The 22,487-nt window shown below is 41.5% G+C and overlaps 1 protein-coding gene across 1 annotated transcript; it reads left to right on the top strand.

Moving 5' to 3' along the window:
- Nucleotides 1–71: 71 nt before the first annotated feature.
- On the top strand, nucleotides 72–22,279 carry LOC124264651 (transmembrane protein 216-like). The gene is given in 7 exon segments (XM_046699389.1): nucleotides 72–137; nucleotides 16,057–16,073; nucleotides 18,709–18,802; nucleotides 19,089–19,181; nucleotides 20,667–20,776; nucleotides 20,778–20,913; nucleotides 21,075–22,279. Coding segments are annotated over 6 exon segments (498 nt in total). The 5' UTR covers nucleotides 72–88; the 3' UTR covers nucleotide 20,913; nucleotides 21,075–22,279.
- The last annotated feature ends 208 nt before the right edge of the window (nucleotides 22,280–22,487 follow it).

The following is a 22,487-nucleotide window of genomic DNA, read 5'->3' as shown; positions in this document are numbered from 1 at the left end:
TATTGAATATTCATCCCTATTCATGTATCATATATTAAGAGTTATTATACAAATATTATGATACGTGAATTTAACAATCACGCAGTTAATGCAACTTCCCAAGATGGCGGCCGCTCAAAGCCAACAACAGCAGAGAGGTAAATATTTTGCAAATTATGTACACCTGTTTCTTACTTTAGATCGTAACCGAATCATTTCCATAAGACATGTAAATTTCCTGCATAGTGTATGGTTTCCACATGATTACACCTTCCACATAGCAGACACATTTGGTATTTCGTGTTGGTTGCTAATGTAAATCATGCGCGGACATGCTGAAGGGCTGTCGAGTTGCCATTGATAAACAGCAATTTCCCTCAGTGGAAACAAGTGAAAAAGTTCTATGGTGGGAGTACTGCACTTTACCGGGCGCACTTTTTCAGATTAATTAGCGGTGCTGGGGTTCCCTAACCCTAACCCTTACCCCTTACCCTTCTCCTGATGATTTGCGGATGTACGCCTTCTGCCTTCCTTCTTGTATAAGCCTTGTCTGGAGGGGTAGGAGGCTGACCTCACGATGGAGCTCTGGGATGAGCTCTTGACATTTTCGCCAAACTGCCTGAGTCCGGTGGAACAGGCATCCACTGACGTCAGGCAAAGTCTTCTTCAGGGCGTTCCAGGCAGCCTGCTCGAAGTCAAGGGTGACAGTCTCGACTTGCGGTTGTTTGGGGAGAGCCTCTAGTAGCCGCTTGAACACCTTCACATAGTCCGATGTCCTTCGTCTGGACATAATCACAAAGACGAGAGGCACACGCTTAAAGTCCCTCCCGGCACGCACAAAAGCATGAATAGTAAGTAGTTGATGGAACGGCTTTTTAATAATCTTAAAGGTACCGTCCATGAACCAATGCCTACTCGTACTTAAGTGCTGTAATTGCCGGTCAGTGGCAAAACACTAGATGCCTCTCGCCTTTGTATCCTATGTCACACTGAAAGAAATAATCCAGCAGGAAGTTTTCATCTAACTGAAAGTAGAAAACAGAACCATTACACATGTATTACACAATAGTGTTTATTTGAAATGTATTAAAATATACTTAAATAATTACTACACTGGATTTTACACAACCATATCACAAACCTCAAAGTCCAAGGACCTAGGTTCCTTCGGCCGAAGGAGCTCCCTCGTACGGTTGGCCATCCGTACTAGGGTGGCTTGGTTTTGTTGTCGACCCGGTTTGTCAGGGTTGATGTTTCTGTTGAGCTTCCTCAACGATGCTGGCACCTGACTTGTAGATGTTACCCACAGCATTTTCCTTCACCTGCAGAATATATAACAATTACACAATTACACAGGTCGATTAATACACTACTCAATTACAGGCCGATTAACACACTGCTCAATTAAAGGCCAATTAACAATCTACTAAATTATTGTGACTGTCAATTATTAAACAAACACGATAAATACCTCCACTCTCACTCGGATTGCTGTCAACTGGCCTGGTTGGGGTGGATGGCAATGGCGGTGTTTCCCCTCTTCAAATGAAGCCCCGAACTGTATAACAGATGCAGGACACGTGGTCGTCTTGTTCCTGACACTGCAGCGCCAGTACGTTCGAGCAGTTGTTGATTTCTGTAACAAAAAAATATTATTATACACCGTGATGACATTCAACTATTCATTTATATATTATGTATTTATTAGTTATACATTATTTATTATATATAATATTTATGAAGTTATATATTTAGGAAAAAGTGTCATCTGTACTTACCCGAATGACATATGTGAATCCATATGAATCCGCGAGCTCCTTCTTTTCTTTCCGAGAACCAGTCTCCACGATTGTGAACACGTTGTCCGGGATATCAGCAGTAGGGGGGGTCGAGGAGGGTGCTGTCTATCATGGATCATTCCAAAAAATGGTTGAAATCATGGTCGTCTTGTGGCAATGACGCTGTGGAAATATTGATGTCTGATATGTCGGGAGCCCTTCCTTCATCCTCAGCATCCATGTCTTCTTCTAGGGTAGGGGGTTGTTCGGCAGCTGGTAAGGTGGTGTCCGATTCCAAATTTACATGAAAGTTCACTGTGTCCATCATGTTGTCAAATGAATTCCTGCGACAGCGAACACATGCGAAAGGGAATTCTTCTTCATTTTGACAAATCTCACGGTACCGTGATACAGAAAGGCCGGTACCACAAACACGATGAGTCCATAATTCACAATCGTCACAAGATACGGCATGTTGATTCTTCCTGACAGTCTTATCGCATACAACACATTGGTGAGACATTGTGATGAATGATATGTAATGGTTACATTCTTGCGTTTTAAATAGAGTTTCATTTTGACACTGAGTTTGGGCGATTTCAGTTGAGTAAATGGACAAAACATCAAAGGTTGTGATGTTTTCACGCTAAATTGGCATGCTTGTTGGCACAGTAGATGTTTTGACTGTCGAAACATTCTACAAGCCGATTATGGGCTATTGGGATTCAATTTACAATCACTGTCGGCAGAGTAGACGCATTCATTATCTAAACATACTGGAATCCAATTATCAGCTAATACAAACTTTCCAATCACTGTCAGCAGAGTAGACGCATTCCAAAATTCTGTATTCAGATTATCTAATGACAAATAAGATTTTCCCAATAATTAAGATTTTATTTGGTGCTGTTTTCGCCATAAGATTTGTAGCCGTTTTCGCCAAGTCGAGGTTCCGTTATGTCCAAATGGTGCCATGTTCGCCAGGTGCCGTTTTGCTGTGATGACGTTTTAGCCTGAACCCAGGGTGCCTAACCCCAAGGATAGTAAAGGGTGCCTAACCCTAAACCCTAACCCTAAGGATCGTAAAGGGAGCAGCGAGGGCTGCACCCGGTAAAGTGCATTCTAGCCTCGATGGTTTTACGTTAATGGCAGTACTAACAGAAGCATTAGCACTCCTGTTCCATATTCTGCGAAATCGTAGTCCGCCCGCCGCCAGTATCCTGTTCACGAATATGATCACTAGATTAAATTGCTTTTGAGCCACACAACTGTGATTTCTGGAACCTAACAGCACATGAAACACAGTCATGGAACTTCCAAACTGGGAGAAACAACGGGAGTACCAGTGTCTAATTTACTTTTCAGATGAAGTGGGACCTGGGCCCATGGTTACTTAAACTAGTGGGACATTTGTCATTGTAGGTGGGTCACCAGAAAAGAAACAAGGGAGACAATGCATTCACTCTGAAATTTTAATGAATTTGTCATTCAAATAGCTGTTCAGTTGTATCAATTAAGTGTTAATTTAACCACTGTTGATTTGGCCATAAAAGTTATTATCTTCTAACTCTGTTTTAATTTTGAGTTAGTAAATGTAGAAAACAGTCACAGTCACTTTGCTAGTTCTGAGCACTAGGTAAGTTTGGAAAGATTTCCACCCGTAACCCCCGTTTTATTATCATTCTATGCCTAAGATTCATAGTAAGAATAGATGTTTTTTATAGAAAGCCTATCCTAACCCTAAACCTAAACCTAAACCTAACATAATGCTGAATCTAAACCCTAAACCCTAACCCCTTGAAATAATCATAATAAATAGAATACTTTTCAAAAGGGGGTTTTGGGCGGAGCTCTTACTGGTAAGGTTATGGTCGGCACTATCAACGTGTCTCTTGAGCGTGGAAGTACAGAAATTATCAGTTCCATCAGTGAAAACATTTTAATATGTTTTCCATTTTTCAGACAAAGTACACAAGTCATTTTGTTTTTACACTCATTATACAGAACCCGCAGATGCAAACCTTGCCATTTCGTTGGAACGAACGGGTCGATGTTTTGCTCTCAGTTTCAACATCGGTCGGCGTGTCATTGGCTTTTGATGGTTCCGTTTCAATTACTGAATTAGAACGGTCATCACTTGACTTCGCAACAGTTTTGGCATTTTCTCTATCGGTTTTTGTTCTGTTTGTTTTGAAAAAAGAATGTATTCGCAGACGATTTTTCACCCGACATTTTGTTTCGATAACTGCACACTGTCTTTCCAGCTTCAGTTACTGCCCTTTGATATAGACCTGGGAAATACACTGGTAAGGGGCGTAACTCTTAATGTATAATGAAACAGCATTACTTGAATAAGCTAGGTATTATAAGCTCCATGCATTGATTTAGGCACCGCATTAGACTTGGGAAAGTGTGTACCGCACTGTGGGGATTACGAATTGATCGCTCGAAATTGTGAAAATAAGTTGTAAATATTAAAGAGTTTGGAGAGGTATGTTTTTACATGGTTGATATGAGTCAAATTATTTTATAGTGTGCCAATCAGACCCACCAGGTTAAGGAATAAGGCGTCATTTTTAACTATCATGCGCCAATAGTGCAAGGGCGCAGTCTAAATTACACTTTGGAGTACTGCACTTTACCGGGTGCACTTTTTCAGATTACTTAGCTAATGGGGCTCGAACGCGCTTCGCCGTATAACTGGCTTCATTAATTAGCGACGTAATTGGCGGACGCTCTACCTCGGGACTACGAGCACCATCACAGTTAATGAGTACTCGTTTAATGGGTCATTTGCACAGAAGTGAGGCAATGGTTTGTTTACATTTCTCGCGCTTACGCCTCACTGTGCCACGCCCTTCCCAATCATTTTTTTTCCGCGCCATTATTTCTTGGACTGTACTGACGAATACCGTATGGATCGAAATGTGTTTCAATTGGATATGATAGGATTATACTGCCCTAAGGTAAAGTCAAACCCTAAATAAGAATTGGAAAGGGTCCCTAACCCTACCCCTCTCCCAACCCTAACCCTAAGGATCGGAAAGGATGCCATACCCTAACCCTAAGGATCGGAAAGGGTGCTAACCCTAAACCCTACGGATCGTAAAGGTTCCCTAACCCTAACCCTAAGGATCGGAAAGGATGCTAACCCCTAACCCTACGGATCGTAAAGGTTCCCTAACCCTAACCCTAAGGATCGGAAAGGATGCTAACCCTAAACCCTAAGGATCGGAAAGGTTCCCTAATCCTAACCCCTAACCCCTAACCCTAAGGATCGTAAAGGGTGCCTAACCCTAAGGATTGTAAAGGGTGCCTAACCCTAAACCCTAAGGATCGTAAAGGGAAGTGAAGGGAGACGGAGCGATAAAGCGAGACATCGCTTGAGACAGTGCGGTAGCGCTATAGTGGGATAATTGCCCTGTAGCGAGCAGCGAGGGCTGCGCCCGGTAAAGTGCATTCACAACTTGTCAATCCATGCAGAAAGCGACACATTCAGGCCCAAGACTGTGCCAGCATTACATGCTTGGACTATCAACAGAAGCAGTGTAGGCTAGTAGGTTCTTTATCAGGGAAGCACAGGACATTGTGTAGGTACACAATAAGTCCACTGGAATGCCTTATGGCACAACCCTGCCAAGGGGGATTCTGTTACAACTGACAGCATAGCAGGTGCCTGAGGAGGACTGATCCAAAGCTGAAACATCATTTGACAGTGCTTGACAACTTGTTGAGTTATGGATGATTTGGGATATGATGTGAGAGATTTTGCTGTTATCTGCTTCAGATCCTCTCCGCATCATGGACATGTCACTGCTGACATTTAGTTTGTGTCACTTAGGGTCACATTTAATATTCTGGGGAATTGTTTGGATCTTATTGCTATTCGTTAGAACCTGAAGCCCTCCTCTGTGTTATCACAAAGTAATCAATGTAATAGTCAGTGTATGCCTGATATTACCCTTGTGGTTATATCAGTGTTTTAATAAGCATTTATCAGGGAAATTCTAACCCTCCTTACATCATGTTGAAAGCTGCACAGTGATTACCATGAATGTATGTTAAAGTAAGGATACAGTTGTTAGAGATGTAATCTGGCACTGGTTACCAATATTGCAAGCTGCAGAGGTTGTTAGATTAGCACACCAATGTGTTATGTCAAGATAAGAGATAATGTATACTGAACCACAAAAGAAATGTCGCACCGATAGCGGTTTCTTAAAGCACACACTATAATTCACTCTAATTAACAATCAAAACGGAGGACTGAGTTCAAACTTGACAATTATGGTTAACACATTTTCGGGTTCACACAAACAAAATCACCAAATATGGTACCATTAAGATACCCCAAAGTCAGTATCGTGTGTGGCCTCTATGGGCATCGATGAAATCGTTGCATCGTCTGTACATTTGAATGAATTAGCCGGTGATGAAGGCCATAGGCACTTGGGTCCATACTCTGCAAAATGCCTGATCGAGTCCAGTCGGAGTTGTCGGCCTTGGTTGGAGGTCATTCAGTCTTCTTTGAATCTCGTCCCAAAGGACTTCTACTGGACTTAAATTCGGACAGAGTGTAGGGTTTGGATGCCATGCTGTCTTAGGAAGTTCAATGTTGCTCTAACAGTGTGGGCACGACAGTTGTCTTGCTGGAAGATGTGATTTCTGTAACGTCCAAAATGTGGTACAACGTGGGGTCTTATGACTTAATCAATATAGCGAGCAGCTGTCACGTCATTTCCTCATCCTGGACCAAGATTCTGGAACACCACGGTGTCAACTAACTGGTTCAGACCGATTACACCCCACACTATGATGCTTGGACCACCCCATTAGTCTCTTTCAACAATACTCTATTGGAAAACATTTCACCATGCCTTTGCCATACTCTCTCTCTGCCATCGACTGCTGAAACACAATATCGACTTTCATGAGATAACAGCACAGTTCTCCATTGTGGATAACACCAATTTCGATGCTGAGCTGCCCATTGCAGTAGGTTTTGGCGGTGAGGACAGGACCACGATATAGAATCTGACAGCAGAGGTTTCTTCCACGCAAACGTCGACGCACTGTATTGGCACTGATGGGTCTGTTGTTAGTCCCAATAGCATGGCGTGCTGTTTCCGTCGCTCTGGGGAAGCGATCCTGCAGATGGTGGCGCACAATCTGTCTGTCTTGACGTTGCGATGTTACTGAATGTTGCCCTATGCGTGGACGGTCTTGGATGCTATTAGTGACCTGATACCACTCCTGCAGTCGGTAGATTGTCGTAACATGAACATTAAAATGATTGGCATCCCTCCATGCAGTCTGGACAACTTGCAATCGTCCCACAACTTGGTTCCTCTGATCTCTTATAAGTCGGTAAGGTATGGTGGTTGTGCCAAATTAAAAATGATTTCAGGCGAGTTTTGGGACTCGCTGTCATTGGTAGGGTTGTCACGACTTGCACATGCATTTTCATTTTCACGAATACCATACGGAACCTTTTACCATGTTTTCCTTTTTCGGTGCGTTTGGTCGATATGCTTTTACATCAGAAAACACAGATGTTGGTAATAACTGTCAATTTGGATTGAAAAACATGTTAACAAAACGGTACAATCATAAACAAAATATTACCTTGCAAGAACAAATTTTTGCATTTGGTTTTGAAAAGCGATGTTTCTTTTGTGGTTTAGTATATGTGCATTTGGATACTTCTGATGATAAGTGCATCTTCGAGGTCGTGTAACTCACATTAGTTTTCCTTATGGTAAGGACTGGAATAAATGATTGCAATGTTTATTGTCAGGATGGGTATACTAACATCATAAATATCGGAATATCTCTACATTTTGAATCCTAAACATTTTTTGATTGAACAGTCAATATTAAAGTCAACAGTTAAATGCTTGAAATGTTTTGATCATATACATTTTTATCACACTGTTGTGGTCTATTGATCTCTTTTCAAAATAGCTACATACCGGTAATCATTAGTTTTCAAAATAGTTATCACCTCAGAAAATCCCAATTTTTAACTAATCCTGCACTACTTACTTCCTGCACTTATTGCTTATGGCTCGAAAAGCGTGGCTTGCCAGATGATGTCAAAAGACGTAGAATTGCAAACACTTCCTGGTCTCGGCTGCTAATCGTCTGCGCATGCTGTTCTTTCACCCAGCTGCGCTGTTCTTTCACCCAAGAGTTTCTCCGTTTATCTCCAGGTTTCTAGGAAGCACCTGGGACAACAGAGACGGAAGAATATGTCTTCTTCTTCGACGCCGGTCTTGACGACCACTGCATGTACATCCAGTGTTACAGCGTCCACTGTTTCTCCGAGTGCGTCTGTCACCAGCATTCAGGTGATGATTTCGCCTCTTATGTCACCGTGTGTTACAGTGCTTGGCGCCTCGGTGCTTGGAACTTCGTCCTCGCTTGGACCGTCGGCACCTGGAGCTTCGACGCTTGGCGCTCCCTCACCTCCTACGCTGTTGCCAATGTTATCACCGCAACGACCGATGGGTCAGCAGTTTGCGCCGTGTCAGACGCCCCAGGCTGCTGTGTCGCAGTCCTTTCCAGTGTTCCCGGGCCGGGCGCCTTATGCGTATCAACCACCTACGGGGTTTCCAATACCTCAGGCGTCTATGATGCAGACACCATACAGCCACCAGCAGTTTGATGTGTCAACGCTCAGCACTCTCTGGACTTTACTATCAGGTCAAACCGGTACATCAGCTCCTATGATGTTTATGCCACCAGCAACATCGGCATCTCTCCCCACCCCTACCACCTGTCTACTGTGTCTGCTCCTGTGCCTATGCCAACGTCTCCCGTTGCTTCCACATCTTCGGTAGGCGACCATAGGTCGAGACCTCGGAGCAAGGCGGCTTCTTCTAAGGCGTCGTCTGCATGTAGCCGTTCCCCCTTGCCGTTTCGTTCACCTTCTTCGGAGAGAGACTTTGCCCCAGACTACGAGGAAGACATGGGCTCTAATCACCTTGGCTTTGATCACGTGTTTGACTGGATTGCTGATCGTTTAATAGCCTCAGTCCCTTCCCCGGGACCTGATGTTGCAAAGTCGCTTACTATTTTGGACTCGCCTTCCTTAATATTGCCAACACATGAGGCGGTCAGGGAGATTCTCTCCACACTTGATGAAGATTTCGTGGGGATGTCTCTCAACCCAACTATTAAAGCGCCTAGAGTCCGGCGTGATGACTATCCTATTCATGGCTTGGACTTTGCCCAGACAGTGACTAAGGTGGATGAGGAAATGAAACCTGACAGGCTGTTCCTCTGTCTCCTCCTATAAAGTTCAGGACACAAGGGTCACGGCTTTGGACTTAGAACTTAAGCGTATGCTCCGCCCTATATCGGCATTGGCGTCAGCGACTGATGCCATCACTCAGGATCTTAAGGAAATAAATCCGGATCGACTGGATCATCTCACAACTATGATGCTATGGCAGGTCAAAGAGCTCACTGACCTGCGTGAGCACCTTAGGTCGGCGCCGTCTCGTGGCAGGGGACATGGTGCCAAGCCTAGATCAGACAGGGGAGGATATCAACGTCGCCGTGCTCCCGCCAGGAGCGACGGGCGTAGGGGCAAGTGAAGTGGGGGACACGCACGACTGGACACTCCCACCTCCAGTCGTCCCAGTTCATCCTACACCGGTGGGTGGGAGGATAAGGATCTTTTGGGAAAATTGGTCCGTCCTAGAGGATCCATACGTCCGATATATTGAGGCAGGGGTTTCGGCTCCCCCTCCTCTCCGATCCACCTCTGACGCTGTTCCCGCTCCAGCACAATCACTCCCAGTTTCAACACGACCTCTTAGCGGAGAACGTAGCGAGTTTGTTGGAGAAAAGAGCCATCGAATTACTCCCGTATCCCAGGGTTTTATTCCCCAATATTCTTAGTGCCGAAGAAAGGGTCCACGAAAATGAGGATGATTCACAATCTGTCCTATTTCAACGAGATTTTCCTGGAACGTCCTCCGCACTTCCGAATGACGTCCCTTGAATACCTCAAATCTATGGTATGCATCAACGACTTCCTCATCAGCCTGGACCTACAGGATGCATACCTCCATGTTCCAATACGCCCCAGCGACAGGAAGGACCTGCACTTTTTTTCCAACAATCAACATTTCCAATGGGCTGTCCTCCCATTTGGAATTTCAACGGCCCCGTGGTTGTTCACGCGTATCACAACTCCTATTTCCCGGTATCTTCATTTGAGGGGCATCAATTTCGACCCGTACCTGGACGATTGCCTTATCCACCTGTTAGACCGTCTGCTTCTTATACGGGATTTCACCCTTCGTCTGTTGGTCAACTTGGACAAATCGAAGCTTGTCCCGTCTTACACTCTGACATTCATCGGAGGCCATTTCCAGACGGACAAGAACCTAGTTCAGATTCCTCTGGACAGGTGGGACAAGATTCAGTCTCTGATTTCACGTGCGCTCTCCGAACCTCTGTCTCTCTGAGAGTGGCAGGCACTTCTGGGATTGTTGACGTCAGCACAGGATCTTACCAGCAGAGGGCGTCTTCAACTTCGTCCTCTGCAGCGCCTTCTTCAACCATACATTCGTCGGGCAGACGTTCATCAACGGTTTTGTCTTCCACCTCAGTTACATCTCTATCTCCTTTGGTGGACTCGCCCATTGAACGTCTTAGGAGGAGTCTCTTTGACAGAGCGGCCTCCGGATTGCCAACTGTTCGTGGATGCCTCCATGCAGGGTTGGGGCGCTCACTTACACGACCAGACAGCCGCCGGCCTTTGGTCGGGTCAACACATAAACTGGCATATAAACAGTCTGGAGTTGGAGGCCGTGATCCTCGCTATTCATCACTTGGCACATCGACTACGAGGAACTTGTCTTCTAGTGGCCACAGGGGCGGTGGGGTAGCCTAGCGGTTAAAGCGTTGGCTCGTCACGCCGAAAACCCGGGTTCGATTCCCCACATGGGCACAATGTGTTAAGCCCATTTCTGGTGTCCCCCGCCGTGATATTGCTGGAATATCGCTAAAAGCGTCGTAAAACTAAACTCAGTCAGTCAGTCTAGTGGACACGGACAACACCACAGTGGTATGGTACATCCGGAAGCAAGGGTCGACACGCTCGCAGTTTCTTCTCGATCAGACTTTTCGGCTCTTTCAACTGGTCGACGATCTCCACATTCTGTTGAGAGTTCGGCATATTCCGGGGTGCCGCAATATATTAGCAGACGCTCTCTCGAGATCCGACAGAGTTGCTCCCACGGAATGGATGCTACACAAGGAGGCCTTCACTCTCCTAAGTCAGGCACTGGGTTCTCCAAACATAGATCTGTTTGCCACCAGCCAAAACCATCAACTGCCAGTGTATGTGTCCCCAGTCCCGGATCCAGCGGCTTGGGCGGTGGATGCTCTCAGCCTATCGTGGGAGGGGCTTCACGCATATGCGTTTCCGCCACCAGTTCTATTTCCCAAAGTTCTCGCAAAAGTCAAGGAGACAACTTGCCTACGACTGATTTTGGTCGCGCCTTGGTGGCCGGCCAGGAACTGGTTTCCCATTCTAAAAAAAGTCTAGTGGTAGGAGATCCCTTCCCTCTAAGCACGTGGAGGAACTTTCTCGTGCACCCTCACAGCGATCTTCCGCATCCTGCTCCAGATTGGTTCAATCTGCACGCATGGACCATTTGCAGAAAGCACTGAGTGCTAAGGGGTTTTCGGCCAGAGCAGCCAAAGCCATTGGGCCGGTGCACAGAACTTCGACTAGACATTTGTATGACGACAAGTGGCAGTCGTTTGAACGATTTTGTGTTACCAGGAAGCAGGATCCGCTGAAAGTGTCTCCTCAGTTCATAGCAGACTTCTTACTTTATCCCCGAACGTCCAGGCGTCTGAAGGGAGGCACCATTGCCGCGTATTTGGCGGCAATTGGCTCCGTTTTAACGCTCACACTGACAGAAGGATTTCCAAAATCCCAGAATTACAGGCCATGCTTCGTTCATTCAGACTTGAAGACCAGAAGTTGAAGTTTCGTCCGCCGGCATGGAATCTCAACACTGTTTTAGACCATCTCCGTGGTGCATCTTATGAACCTCTTGATAACACTTCCCTCGCTGATTTATCCAGGAAGACGGCTTTTCTGTTGTCATTAGCGACTGCGGCTAGAGTGAGTGAGGTTCACGCCCTTGACGTGACTACGGTCAAGTTTGAACGTCGTCGTCATGATTCTGTGCATTTAGGTCTGTGTTGGGATTTCATCGCTAAAAACCAACTACCAGGTCAACCTGATCGACAGTTTTCCATCCCGCCATCATCATCTATTGTTGGCTCTGAAGACGATGTTGAATTACTTTTATGTCCGATTTGTGCGCTCAAAACTTACATTGATCGCACCAAAGGTGTCCGTGGTACAAGGAAACGGTTATTTCTTCCCCTATTCCGGGTGTCACAGTCAGATGTCAGCAAAAACACAATTGCCTTATGGTTAAGAACGACCATTCTTCAGGCATATAAAACGGCTGGGCTGGACCCTCCTACGTCCTCTCATCCCCACGAGATTCGAGCACTTGCTTCGACTATGGCACTTCACAGTAATTGCACTGTGTCATCCATTATGCAAGGTTGTTTTCGGACACAGTTTTTGCCAGTCATTATTTGCGTGACATGGCTGTCAAGGACATTAACAATGTCCACAGCTTCGGACCATTGGTGGTTGCTCAGCAACTCGCCATTCCCCGAAGAAAGTGACCCTCCTGCCTTGTGTTTTCCTTCCCACGGACCACCATGTGGGGAATGAGTTGTTTTTTCTTCAGAAACTACTAGGTATGTCAGTTAAGGAGTTATCCTTGTTTTCAAGTCCATGCTTTTTACTGCATTCCTTAAGCTTCGCCAGCTTTAAAATTGGTGGTTCTTTTCATTTAAGACACGGTCTTATTTGCGAATTACCACTACCTGATCGTCACTCACTAATTCGCTCTCTGTTATAGGCGCGTTACCAACGCTTCCTGAGCACCTGATTTACGGATTGAGCTGGCTGCTATTACATAAGCGATGCGATCCCTCAGATGACACGCCCACCTTCCAGCCTGTCGGATAAAAGTGCAGGAAGTAAGTAGTGCAGGATTAGTTAAAAATTTAGTAAAATCTAAATATTTGTATCCTTATCCTGCACTACTTATGATAAGGGTCCACCCTGTGCTATCAGCTACCTCCCCGCTTTCTTTTGCCATCTGTAGGATTTCTGGCAAAAATCTGAGGTGGCTGACGTCACCTTCCGGTGACGCATGCACAGACGAGTAGCAGCCGAGACCAGGAAGTGATTGCAGTTCTACGTCTTTTGACATCGTCTGGCAAGCCACGCTTTTCGAGCCGTAAGCAATAAGTGCAGGAAGTAAGTAGTGCAGGATAAGTATACAAATATAAAAAATATTTACATTTTACTAAAATCTATGCACATTCCATTATCGACCACATCAGAATGACTTTTATTTTGACTGACCAATTAAATTATTTAAGAAGTTGACTTCAGGTCATTTGAAATGAGTTTTCTCAAGCCATATGGCACTAGTTTCATGTTGAAACTGGCAGGCACTCATTAAAACGTATTATGTCAAATAGATAGCCTAGTTGGTAGATTGCTGTACTTAACCCGGGCAATGCAGTTAGTTCTGTTCATAGTTTATCCTACTGAAGCAGGAGAGAAATGAGAATTTTGATAAGTTCAGTGACAAAAGCTCATAACTGTCTTTGGAATAGACAGTGTAACTTTATTTTTTTAAGTTCATGAATTGAAAAGGCTTTCCTGAAATGTTAACCCCCTGGATATCAGAAGGAAATATATGTCCCTCCTATTCAACCTTCTCTTTGAAGCTGGATACATTGTAAATATTGCAACTTTTTATACATCACAAAGTCTGGCAATATTTCATGTAGGTATGTATGTAATTTATTTATTTATTTATTTTTTTGCTTATTATCTCCCTTACATTTCATGATTTCTGTGTCCTTCGTTTTGAATATTTTGGCCATAACTTTGTAACATTATTCATATACTTTGACAATGATTTGTTATGCAATCTCAATTTAAGCATTCTTGTAAGGCTTACTGTGTTGACACCTATTTATATACTACCCATCAAAAGTTTAGACTCACTAGTGTAAATGTAGCCACTTACTTGTCCACTGTTCTAAACTAGCTTTTTGCAAAATATTCCATACTGTTTAAAGGTACTGTTTAGTTATGAACTGGTGTATTGTAAAACATATTCGTAACATTGAAAAGATTATTGTCATGAGTTCAGTAAATGATTAAAATCTGTGAAAATTGGCGAATTCTTAACAAAACTTTACACCAAAACGCATCTGTTCACATGCACGACATTTGCTCATGCCTTTCGCAATTTGAAGCATCATCCTTGTGCAATTCATCTGCATAAGGTTTTCAGTTGGTTCCCCCAAGTTGGTGGAGAAATTCATCTTCGATGTAACCACATACATATACATAACATATAGTGAGTGCTTTAAGTGAGTCTAAACTTTTGATGGGTAGTATATGAGAATATTGCCATTGATTGTTTCTCTGTATCTGAGAATTACTGCTTATACACTACTCATTTGACAGTCATTGTTACCATTGTCTCTGAATACAACCATGTTTGGTTGACAGGCTTGTAACCTGATTTTGCTGGAATAAAAAAATAAAAATTTCATGTCTGTTGTGAAATGTGAAAATCAGGTAATTACTTGGAGGACTTTATTTAACAAATGTTATATTTTTGACTATCAATATCTGTTTTTCCTCATGTTATTAATGATACTTCTGAGACATTGTCTATAAACCTAGATTCGGTTGGGATGTTTTGGAAAATATACATACACGATTGAGGAAGTGAGCTTTCTACCATATTGGATTGTGTCCACAAAACCTTGTTTCTCAAAGGCCGTTCATGCGACACCTATTATATTTAGACCTATATTTCACACTGTGCTGTCATAAAGAAAATAAATGTTCATTATTTATGCCAAGCCATTGTATATTGAATGTGTAGCTTTATACATAAGCATACAATTCTGTTTGATATATTGTTATGTTTTTCAGGCAGTATTTTACTCGCTCCCTGTTTCCCTTAAGATGCCAAATAAAAAAAATCATCATTAAGCAGCGTTTAAAATTCCCGTCTGCCCGACCGTCCGGAACGGTCTATTTTCATCTCGGACGATCAAATTTCAAAAGTCGCCTGTCCGGTGGTCTGGTAGATATTTTTACCCCTAACAGTAATATTTCATAATATCAGACAGGTTCTCTTGTCATCAGTTTGAGGTGTTTACGGTATTATGATCATAATGTTAAACTGCTTACGATTGGACAGTTCATGTTACGATAACCAATCACAACACATGTACTTTCAGTTTACCTAAACTCTGTGCATTGCCTGTTAGTACTATGTAGTTCATTGCGATGCCTACAAACAGTAACCTGACTTTGTTGTTTTATATTGTTGAAAACCGGACAGGCAAGTTTGTATACGGACTGGTAAGTTACCAGTCTGTCTGTCTAGCTTGGAATTTTGGGAGTTTTAAACACTGCATTAGTGCTTTTTTCAATATATACTCATGGAAACGAATAAGGGGACACATGAAAGTACAAGTGTTCCTTTATTCTTTTCCAAGTTTCTTCACAAGGTATGTATTGCAATGTGGGTGAAATTCTGGAAATAAATAAAGGAACATATGTACTTTGAACAGTGTCTACTTTTCACGCTGCTGAATAGGAAATCTGATATTCTACATCTCTGTAATAGGTTGATCCAGTGCCCCGCAAACACAATTCTTGTGCAACATTCACTTTTCAGACTTTATAAAATGTGCATCAGCAAAAATACTTGGCATCCAAGGGGTTGAGCTACACTCTGATTTACCAGATGAAAAGTCGTTTTGATGTGACCCATGTTGAAACTTGAATCTGTTCAGTGGTAGCAAGAACTTTGATCTAATTTTAATGAGACTGTTCCTGTAGCTGTTGAACATGTTAACATCGTCTCAGTCATTAAAGGTATATTGTTATGTTTGAAATTCAACAAACTACATTTTCTGTTAACTGGACTTAAATAATCAGTGTATTTTTTGTGTTAATGGCTTTTAGAATTAAACTCTTTTACCACACTCTTAATCACTTGAAAGTGTGAGCTAGTGAAATAATACAGCAGAATAACCATTTCATATACCACTGGTACAAAATATATTGTTGACTGGTTTGGGTGCCATATGACCTTGTAGTATGTTGATATATGTATTTTGTTCTGTTTTTTTGCAGGTCGAGTCCAGGTGGTTGTATCCTTATTTCAAGGGGAAGAGTTGCAACACTACATTGTTACTTTTACATGTTTTAGGCAACTAGGCAGCGAACAGTTAATTATTATCTTCTTGATCTAAACTGTTATTGTAAGTACTATTCACAGGTGTCATCTTCACACGTCTAAAACATTAAGGGATTTTCATTACCTCACCTGACTAAAGTTGAGAGTTAATGTCATGACCAGCCTGTCTTGCATCTGATTTTCAGTATGGTCACCATGGCAGCCATATTGAAAAAGAAATTAATAGCCATTATGTCATTATTGTACATAAGTTGTGGTATAGTGAGAGTGGTTTAGATTATGGAGCAGTGGTGTAAAAATATTTTGTCCTTTTGCAAGGTATTTACAAAAAAATTTAACCTGGACACTTTATCCTCCAAAATTCTCTCACCATGGTCCTTGGATTTTCCCTCAGTGTAAACACATCCTGTCATCTGAAACCACATGACCAGTGATAGAGCTAAAACTTCACATGTTTGCAGCAAGCAATGATCACATCTCATTGTGCTCAAAAGGATCAAATCCAATTTTTAGAATGCTGCATGGCAGCCATATTGAAAAACCTGTTAATGGCCATGGCTCTGTCATTTATGCTAAAAATAGAGATGTCTCTCAATATAGACCATAGAGATCAGTAATTGTTAAATAAGTAACAATCAATTAAATAAATAAATAGATGTAATTTTGTCTTTGAGCAAATGTGCAAAAGAGTTTTGAAAGAACAGCCTTTTGAACATAATTTACATGTAGCACTTGAATTTGCTTAAATTTACGTGTTTATTACTTAAAGGCCGGAGTGCAAACTTAATAAAATCCCATGGGTTTGCAATTAGTCTCCCATTGGCTACTTCTCAGCTGTAAAGATGTGCCCATGAGTGACAGGACTGGAAGGGCTATGGGTGCCTGGCAATGTCAAAGGTTAACCTTGGAATTTACTACTAGAAAAAACATGTGCCTTATAGTTTCCAACAACCCCTTCACTACATATTTTGATGACTAAAGACATTCATTTGATAAGCATGTATGAAATTTCAAATTTCAGCATTTTGATGTCAGCATCAAATAAGTGTACAACCCTAACCCTGTACAGCATTGGGTCAGGGGAGGGGGTCATTTTCATAGCCTGCCTGAAATATAAAACCCAGAATGAAATCTTTCCCCCACTCACAACCTTGTTGCTATGGAATGCACCTCCTCTGGCCACCAAACTGATGCAGGTAGTATATATTCTGAATGATAACACTTCTTGTTCTCTTGGGAATAGGCCAGTCCAAGCTTCAAATATAAACTTGTGGAAGACAAGCCCAAATGCACTGCACAGATTCTGCCAAATCCTGTTGAGACTTAATGTTTTCACTGTTTCTCTGAAGGTTGATGTTCACACATCTCCAGATATTTTTGATAATATCTGGGACTGTGCAGGCCATCCATACTGAGTATGCTGTTCATAGTTTTCCAGGCAGTGGTCTTACGAGACCTATACATTATCATCCTGAAACATTCAGGGCTTGTTTCCAAATTCTATAGTGAGAACACTGTCACGAACAGGTAACAAATTTGTACCAAGTATATCAATATACTTTAATGAGTTATATTGCCTTTGACTAATACCAATACACTTACACCATTGTCACCATAGACTTAAATGAAGTTGTTAGATCACCTGTTAATTCTTTAGTCAAGCAAGCCACCATCAGCCATGCACTGGACCGGCATACACACAGCCTGTTAAAGTTAAGAAGTACAGCCCAAAATGTATTCGGACAAAATATCACCTCCCAATGTCTAATGGTTTACAAACAATGTGTTCATGTGGTATCTGCAAGTGTGAATGTTGCAGTACTTTTGGCACATCACTCAGTGTACGAAATGGTTTCCAAACTGTGCTAGCCAGCCAGGGCTAGCTATGCCTGAAAGTTACTAGCCCACAAAATAATTCACAAGCCCGAAATTTGAATGTAGAAAATTTGTATCAGGCCATAATCTTGCATGATTTAAAAGTGTATTGTAACTTAACAAGTCAGAGATAGTGATATGTTTACAAAATGACCCCATGAAAATTCACTAGCCAGTCGGACCAGTGACTGTAGAGATTTACTGGCCCGACTGGATTTTTATTAGCCACGGGCTAGCAGGCCAGTGGCTATTTCGCCCACTGATCACTGTATTTGCATATGGCAGGTGATAGTAGTAATTAATGCATTTTGACCTGGAATATTTGGATGTGATTTAATATCAAGTTCATACAAAAAAACATTTCAAATTGCTTTGAATTTCTCTTGATCATTATTTGTCTCAATATTTCTTGGCACTTTCATCATAGATAGAAGTGATATCAATGTATAAGTCATTGCGTTTTCTTACTTTACTTCTTTTCAGGATTTAAATATGATTGCAACATTTCACAATCACTGACGGTAAGCACACACAGTATATATGCTAGTCTCATGTGCAAGATTATCCTCCTGTGGCTCATTGTCTATCTCACCTGGATGTAGGGGACGGAACATGCTAAGTGACATTTCCTGACACATTCTAATGAACCTGATAGTTTGAATATAAAATGTGAGAATATGTTTTAGAATACTTTTAGCCTTAACAGAACTCAGAGATCTTCCCTGCCATATCAAATACTGCTCTACCTCAATGGATGGTACTTTGCATTTTTCTTCATTGCTGAAATTCTAATCTATGTATTTAAAGGTAAGTAAATTGAAGTTTTCATGTAGTATGATGTGCATTGATAATTGTAATAATATGTGTCATGCATATGTTTTACATTCTTGTATAGAGTTGAGGTCTTGGTGTATGATGTGATTACACATTAAATGCTGATGAGTAATAACATGTGTCTATATAGTCATGTCATTTTTGTTTGTTATTAATGGAAACCACTAGACAATACAACTGAGATTTGTATGGTAGTAGTAAAGATAAGTTATAATGTTGGAAATATGTATACCACAACCTATGTCTTTTTTTTGTGCAGGTGAGACATTACCATATGCCACCAATACTCTGGCAGCAGAGGTGATTTTAGTGTTCCTACTGGCTGGAGTGGAGGCACTTCGACTATTCTTTGGTAAGTCCAAGTACCACATTATCACACAAACAGATAAAGGTTGTTGGTTTACATGCTCATTTGTTCCAGTCCATGCTCTGTCAAACAGGGGCTCACAGTATTTCTCAAGATCGCGAAGGGTTATATATTTTTCTCCTTTATTAGAGCATGTCATCGTATCCCAATTGCGTAAATCGATGCTCCTGCTGTTGATCACGGGATTGTCTGGCCCAGACTCGATTATTTACAGACCGCAGCCATATAGCTGGAATATTGCTGAGTGCGGTGTAAAATTAAACTCACTCACTCACTCACTTTATTAGAGCATATTGAACTACATAATTTGATCAGGGAGGCCACACGTGATCCATGCCTACAGTATGTGGCCAAGTGCTGGTGAATTGGTTTCAGTATGTTCAGTAAATTTAAAAACACACTTATAGGAACTTTTCTTTACTGTAATATTAGCGACCAGACAGGTAGATAAGTTATGGTTAAAAGGAGAACTAGTTAAAGGCTGGGGTGCAAACCTAAAAAAAACCCATGGGTTTCCAATAGTCTCCCACTGGCTACTCCTCAGCAGTGTAGATGTTATCTGCCCATGAGTGACAGGACTGTAATGGCTATGGGTGCCTGGCAAGAGTCTGGTGATGTCAAAGGTCAACCTTGGAATTTACTACTAGAATAGATAGTGCCTTATAGTAAATGTATCACAACCCTTTCACTACATATTTTGATGACTAAAGAGATTAAGTTGATTAGCATATATGAAATTTCAAATTTTACCCCACCGTGGGGGTCGGCTTATGTACGAAACATACCATTTTAACACTGATTTTAAGGGTCAAGTTAGGGGGTCGGCTTATTTATGAGATCAGCTTATCTATGGTAATATATGGTAGGTGTAGCCAGAATATTCATCTACTAAATGATGCCAAAGGATCGAAGATGTTTGTTTCATGGTTTTGCAAACCTATTCACTGAACATGAAGGTTTTTTGCATTGACACATTACATTGTCCTTAACTGGTCCTGCAGAGGGCCATTTGTAAGTGATTTAACAGAGGCTATCAATGGTGATAGAAATATGTTTCAAAGAGTGTGTCATTGGTGACATTTTGTACTGTTTACTTCTGATCCAGGTGAGCTAATGTGCAATGGCATCATCTGATTTGTTTGGCTATGCTGAAACATTCACCTTCACAAACCCCTGTCTTTCTAGTTTTACTATATTTTCAACTTCATCTCTCAAGCCTCTGGGTCTCTTGAGAATAGTTGTGCTGAAGTAACTTATTTATGCCACTAATTACTTACTAATGCAGATTGTCTGCTTTATTGACACAAACGTCGGTCGACTAGTCAGTCAACTTAATAATGTTTCACAAATTTGGTTTATATCCTAATGGAAACACTTTGTGTCAGCAATGCACAGAAATAATGTGTTAATAAACCTGACAGGATACTGTGAACTAAGTGTTTCATGTTTCTGGTCACAAGAACATTCCAGCTTTATTGTAGCAATATAATTTGATTTTTGTTCAGGTCAAAAAGGGCAACCTAACAGAGCAGACTGTTGGTGTCATCGTGTGCGTTCTGCTGAGTATCCCAGCTTTGTTCGGGGGCTTTGTTCATCATATTGTGGCAAACATATGTGCTCCGTTTGGAGGTGATACTGGCAGCCATACAACTTGCTCTCATAGGATTTGAGCTTATTTTCAGCATAATCTCCATCATCACATTTGCCAGATCCTGAGGTGAGAGATCACAGATATTGAATCAGACATTGCTAGAGGTTTAAACATATATACACACTACTGTGGGAATATTAATATACATAATCAGTATAATAATAGCTTTTGGTTCAAACCTGATGCTCTGATTTTGAAAATTAAACACAAAACCTAATGTATTTCAGGTCTCTTCCAGTAGTGCCAGATATGTGTTACTTCTGCTAGCCTGTCAGGAGGCTATTCCATCACATCCGTCCAGTATGGCCAGGGTCTGTGTGGTTTCCCTGATATAGTGCCGCTAGCAACAGGCTGTGGATACGTTTTGTTCATCATTCCATTGTGAGGGACTAGCAGATCATTGTCATTCATTTTCAATAATCAAAGGATGTCTGTTAAAAATTCACTATGATATGCTTTTAATCCTAGCTGTATTTACTGTTCCACGCTCTAAGAACATTTTGCACAAATGCCCATTCGGTGCAGACACTATCCTGCAGAAAATCCATTATTTGTTTATCTGACATGGAGTTTGTCAAATACACTGCAGACTTATAACATGTGAGTCGAAAGCTGGTTTTAAGCAGCTTTTCATTAAGTGTGGAAGTGAATTTAACTTGTGTATTATTGCTTACAGAAAGTGAATGTCTGTATATTTACTCCAGTGATGTGCAGATTCACTTCAGTAAGCTTATAAGTTTATTATGAAAATGCCTGCCACAAGACAAACAGGTGCAAAACTATAAAATTCACAAAAACAAAGCAAAAAACTTTGCATAATTGTAAGCAGAGAGTTTCTTTGCAGAATTTACGAATAGAATGACAACAGCAACTTTAGTTTGTGGCCATGGAAAATAGCAGGGACTACTCACTGTGTGTCACAGTGGTCAACATATTTCTAAGGCCATACAGCATATATTATATGATTTTGAAGATTACATTAGGAAATTTAACATAAAAATGTAAATGATTATGTGTATCAGAAGTACACATTTTGTTATTTGTATTGGATATTTCAAATCACCAGTGACAATATTGTTCATTTAATATGTAATGTTTATCTTATTGTCAATAGAAGACTTCTATTTTTTAAAAGGAATTTCCCTGGTGACCTTCTGTTTTGATCAGTTGAACTAAAAACACCAGGGGTTTATTTCTGTGTATGTGATTTATTGTAAATAATGTATTCTACATTGTACATACTCCATCAGCCATCCCTCCAGTTGTAGCTCTGTATCAAGATGTGTGAAGATCTGAGAGGTGTTCCTACCAAGGAAGCAGCAGATACACTGAAGGTTAAATAGTCTTGATAACTGACTACATGTTTTTCTGACAATATGTTAGCATGGTTACTGTACAATCCATTTATGTATAATAAACTATTATTATCATATGTTTATCATGTCTGTTTCTCATGTTAACATCTTTGACCAGTAATGTTTAGTTTCTCAGTTTCCCAAACTTCATTTTCCCTTGGCCAAGAAATGTTTTGTGGGGTACACACAAGTCAACAATCGGTCTGTCATGTTTTGCAAAGCTTTCATGTACATATTTGGTATGCATTGAACTTGTGCCTTTTGCAGAGTTGATATCCATAAATA

This window comes from Haliotis rubra, unplaced genomic scaffold, assembly GCF_003918875.1.
Source record: "Haliotis rubra isolate DU_JTF1 unplaced genomic scaffold, ASM391887v1 Scf934, whole genome shotgun sequence".
Classification (NCBI taxonomy): Eukaryota; Metazoa; Mollusca; class Gastropoda; order Lepetellida; family Haliotidae; genus Haliotis; species Haliotis rubra.
Note: the sequence above shows the minus strand (reverse complement) of the source record. Positions and strands in the feature narration are given on the sequence as shown.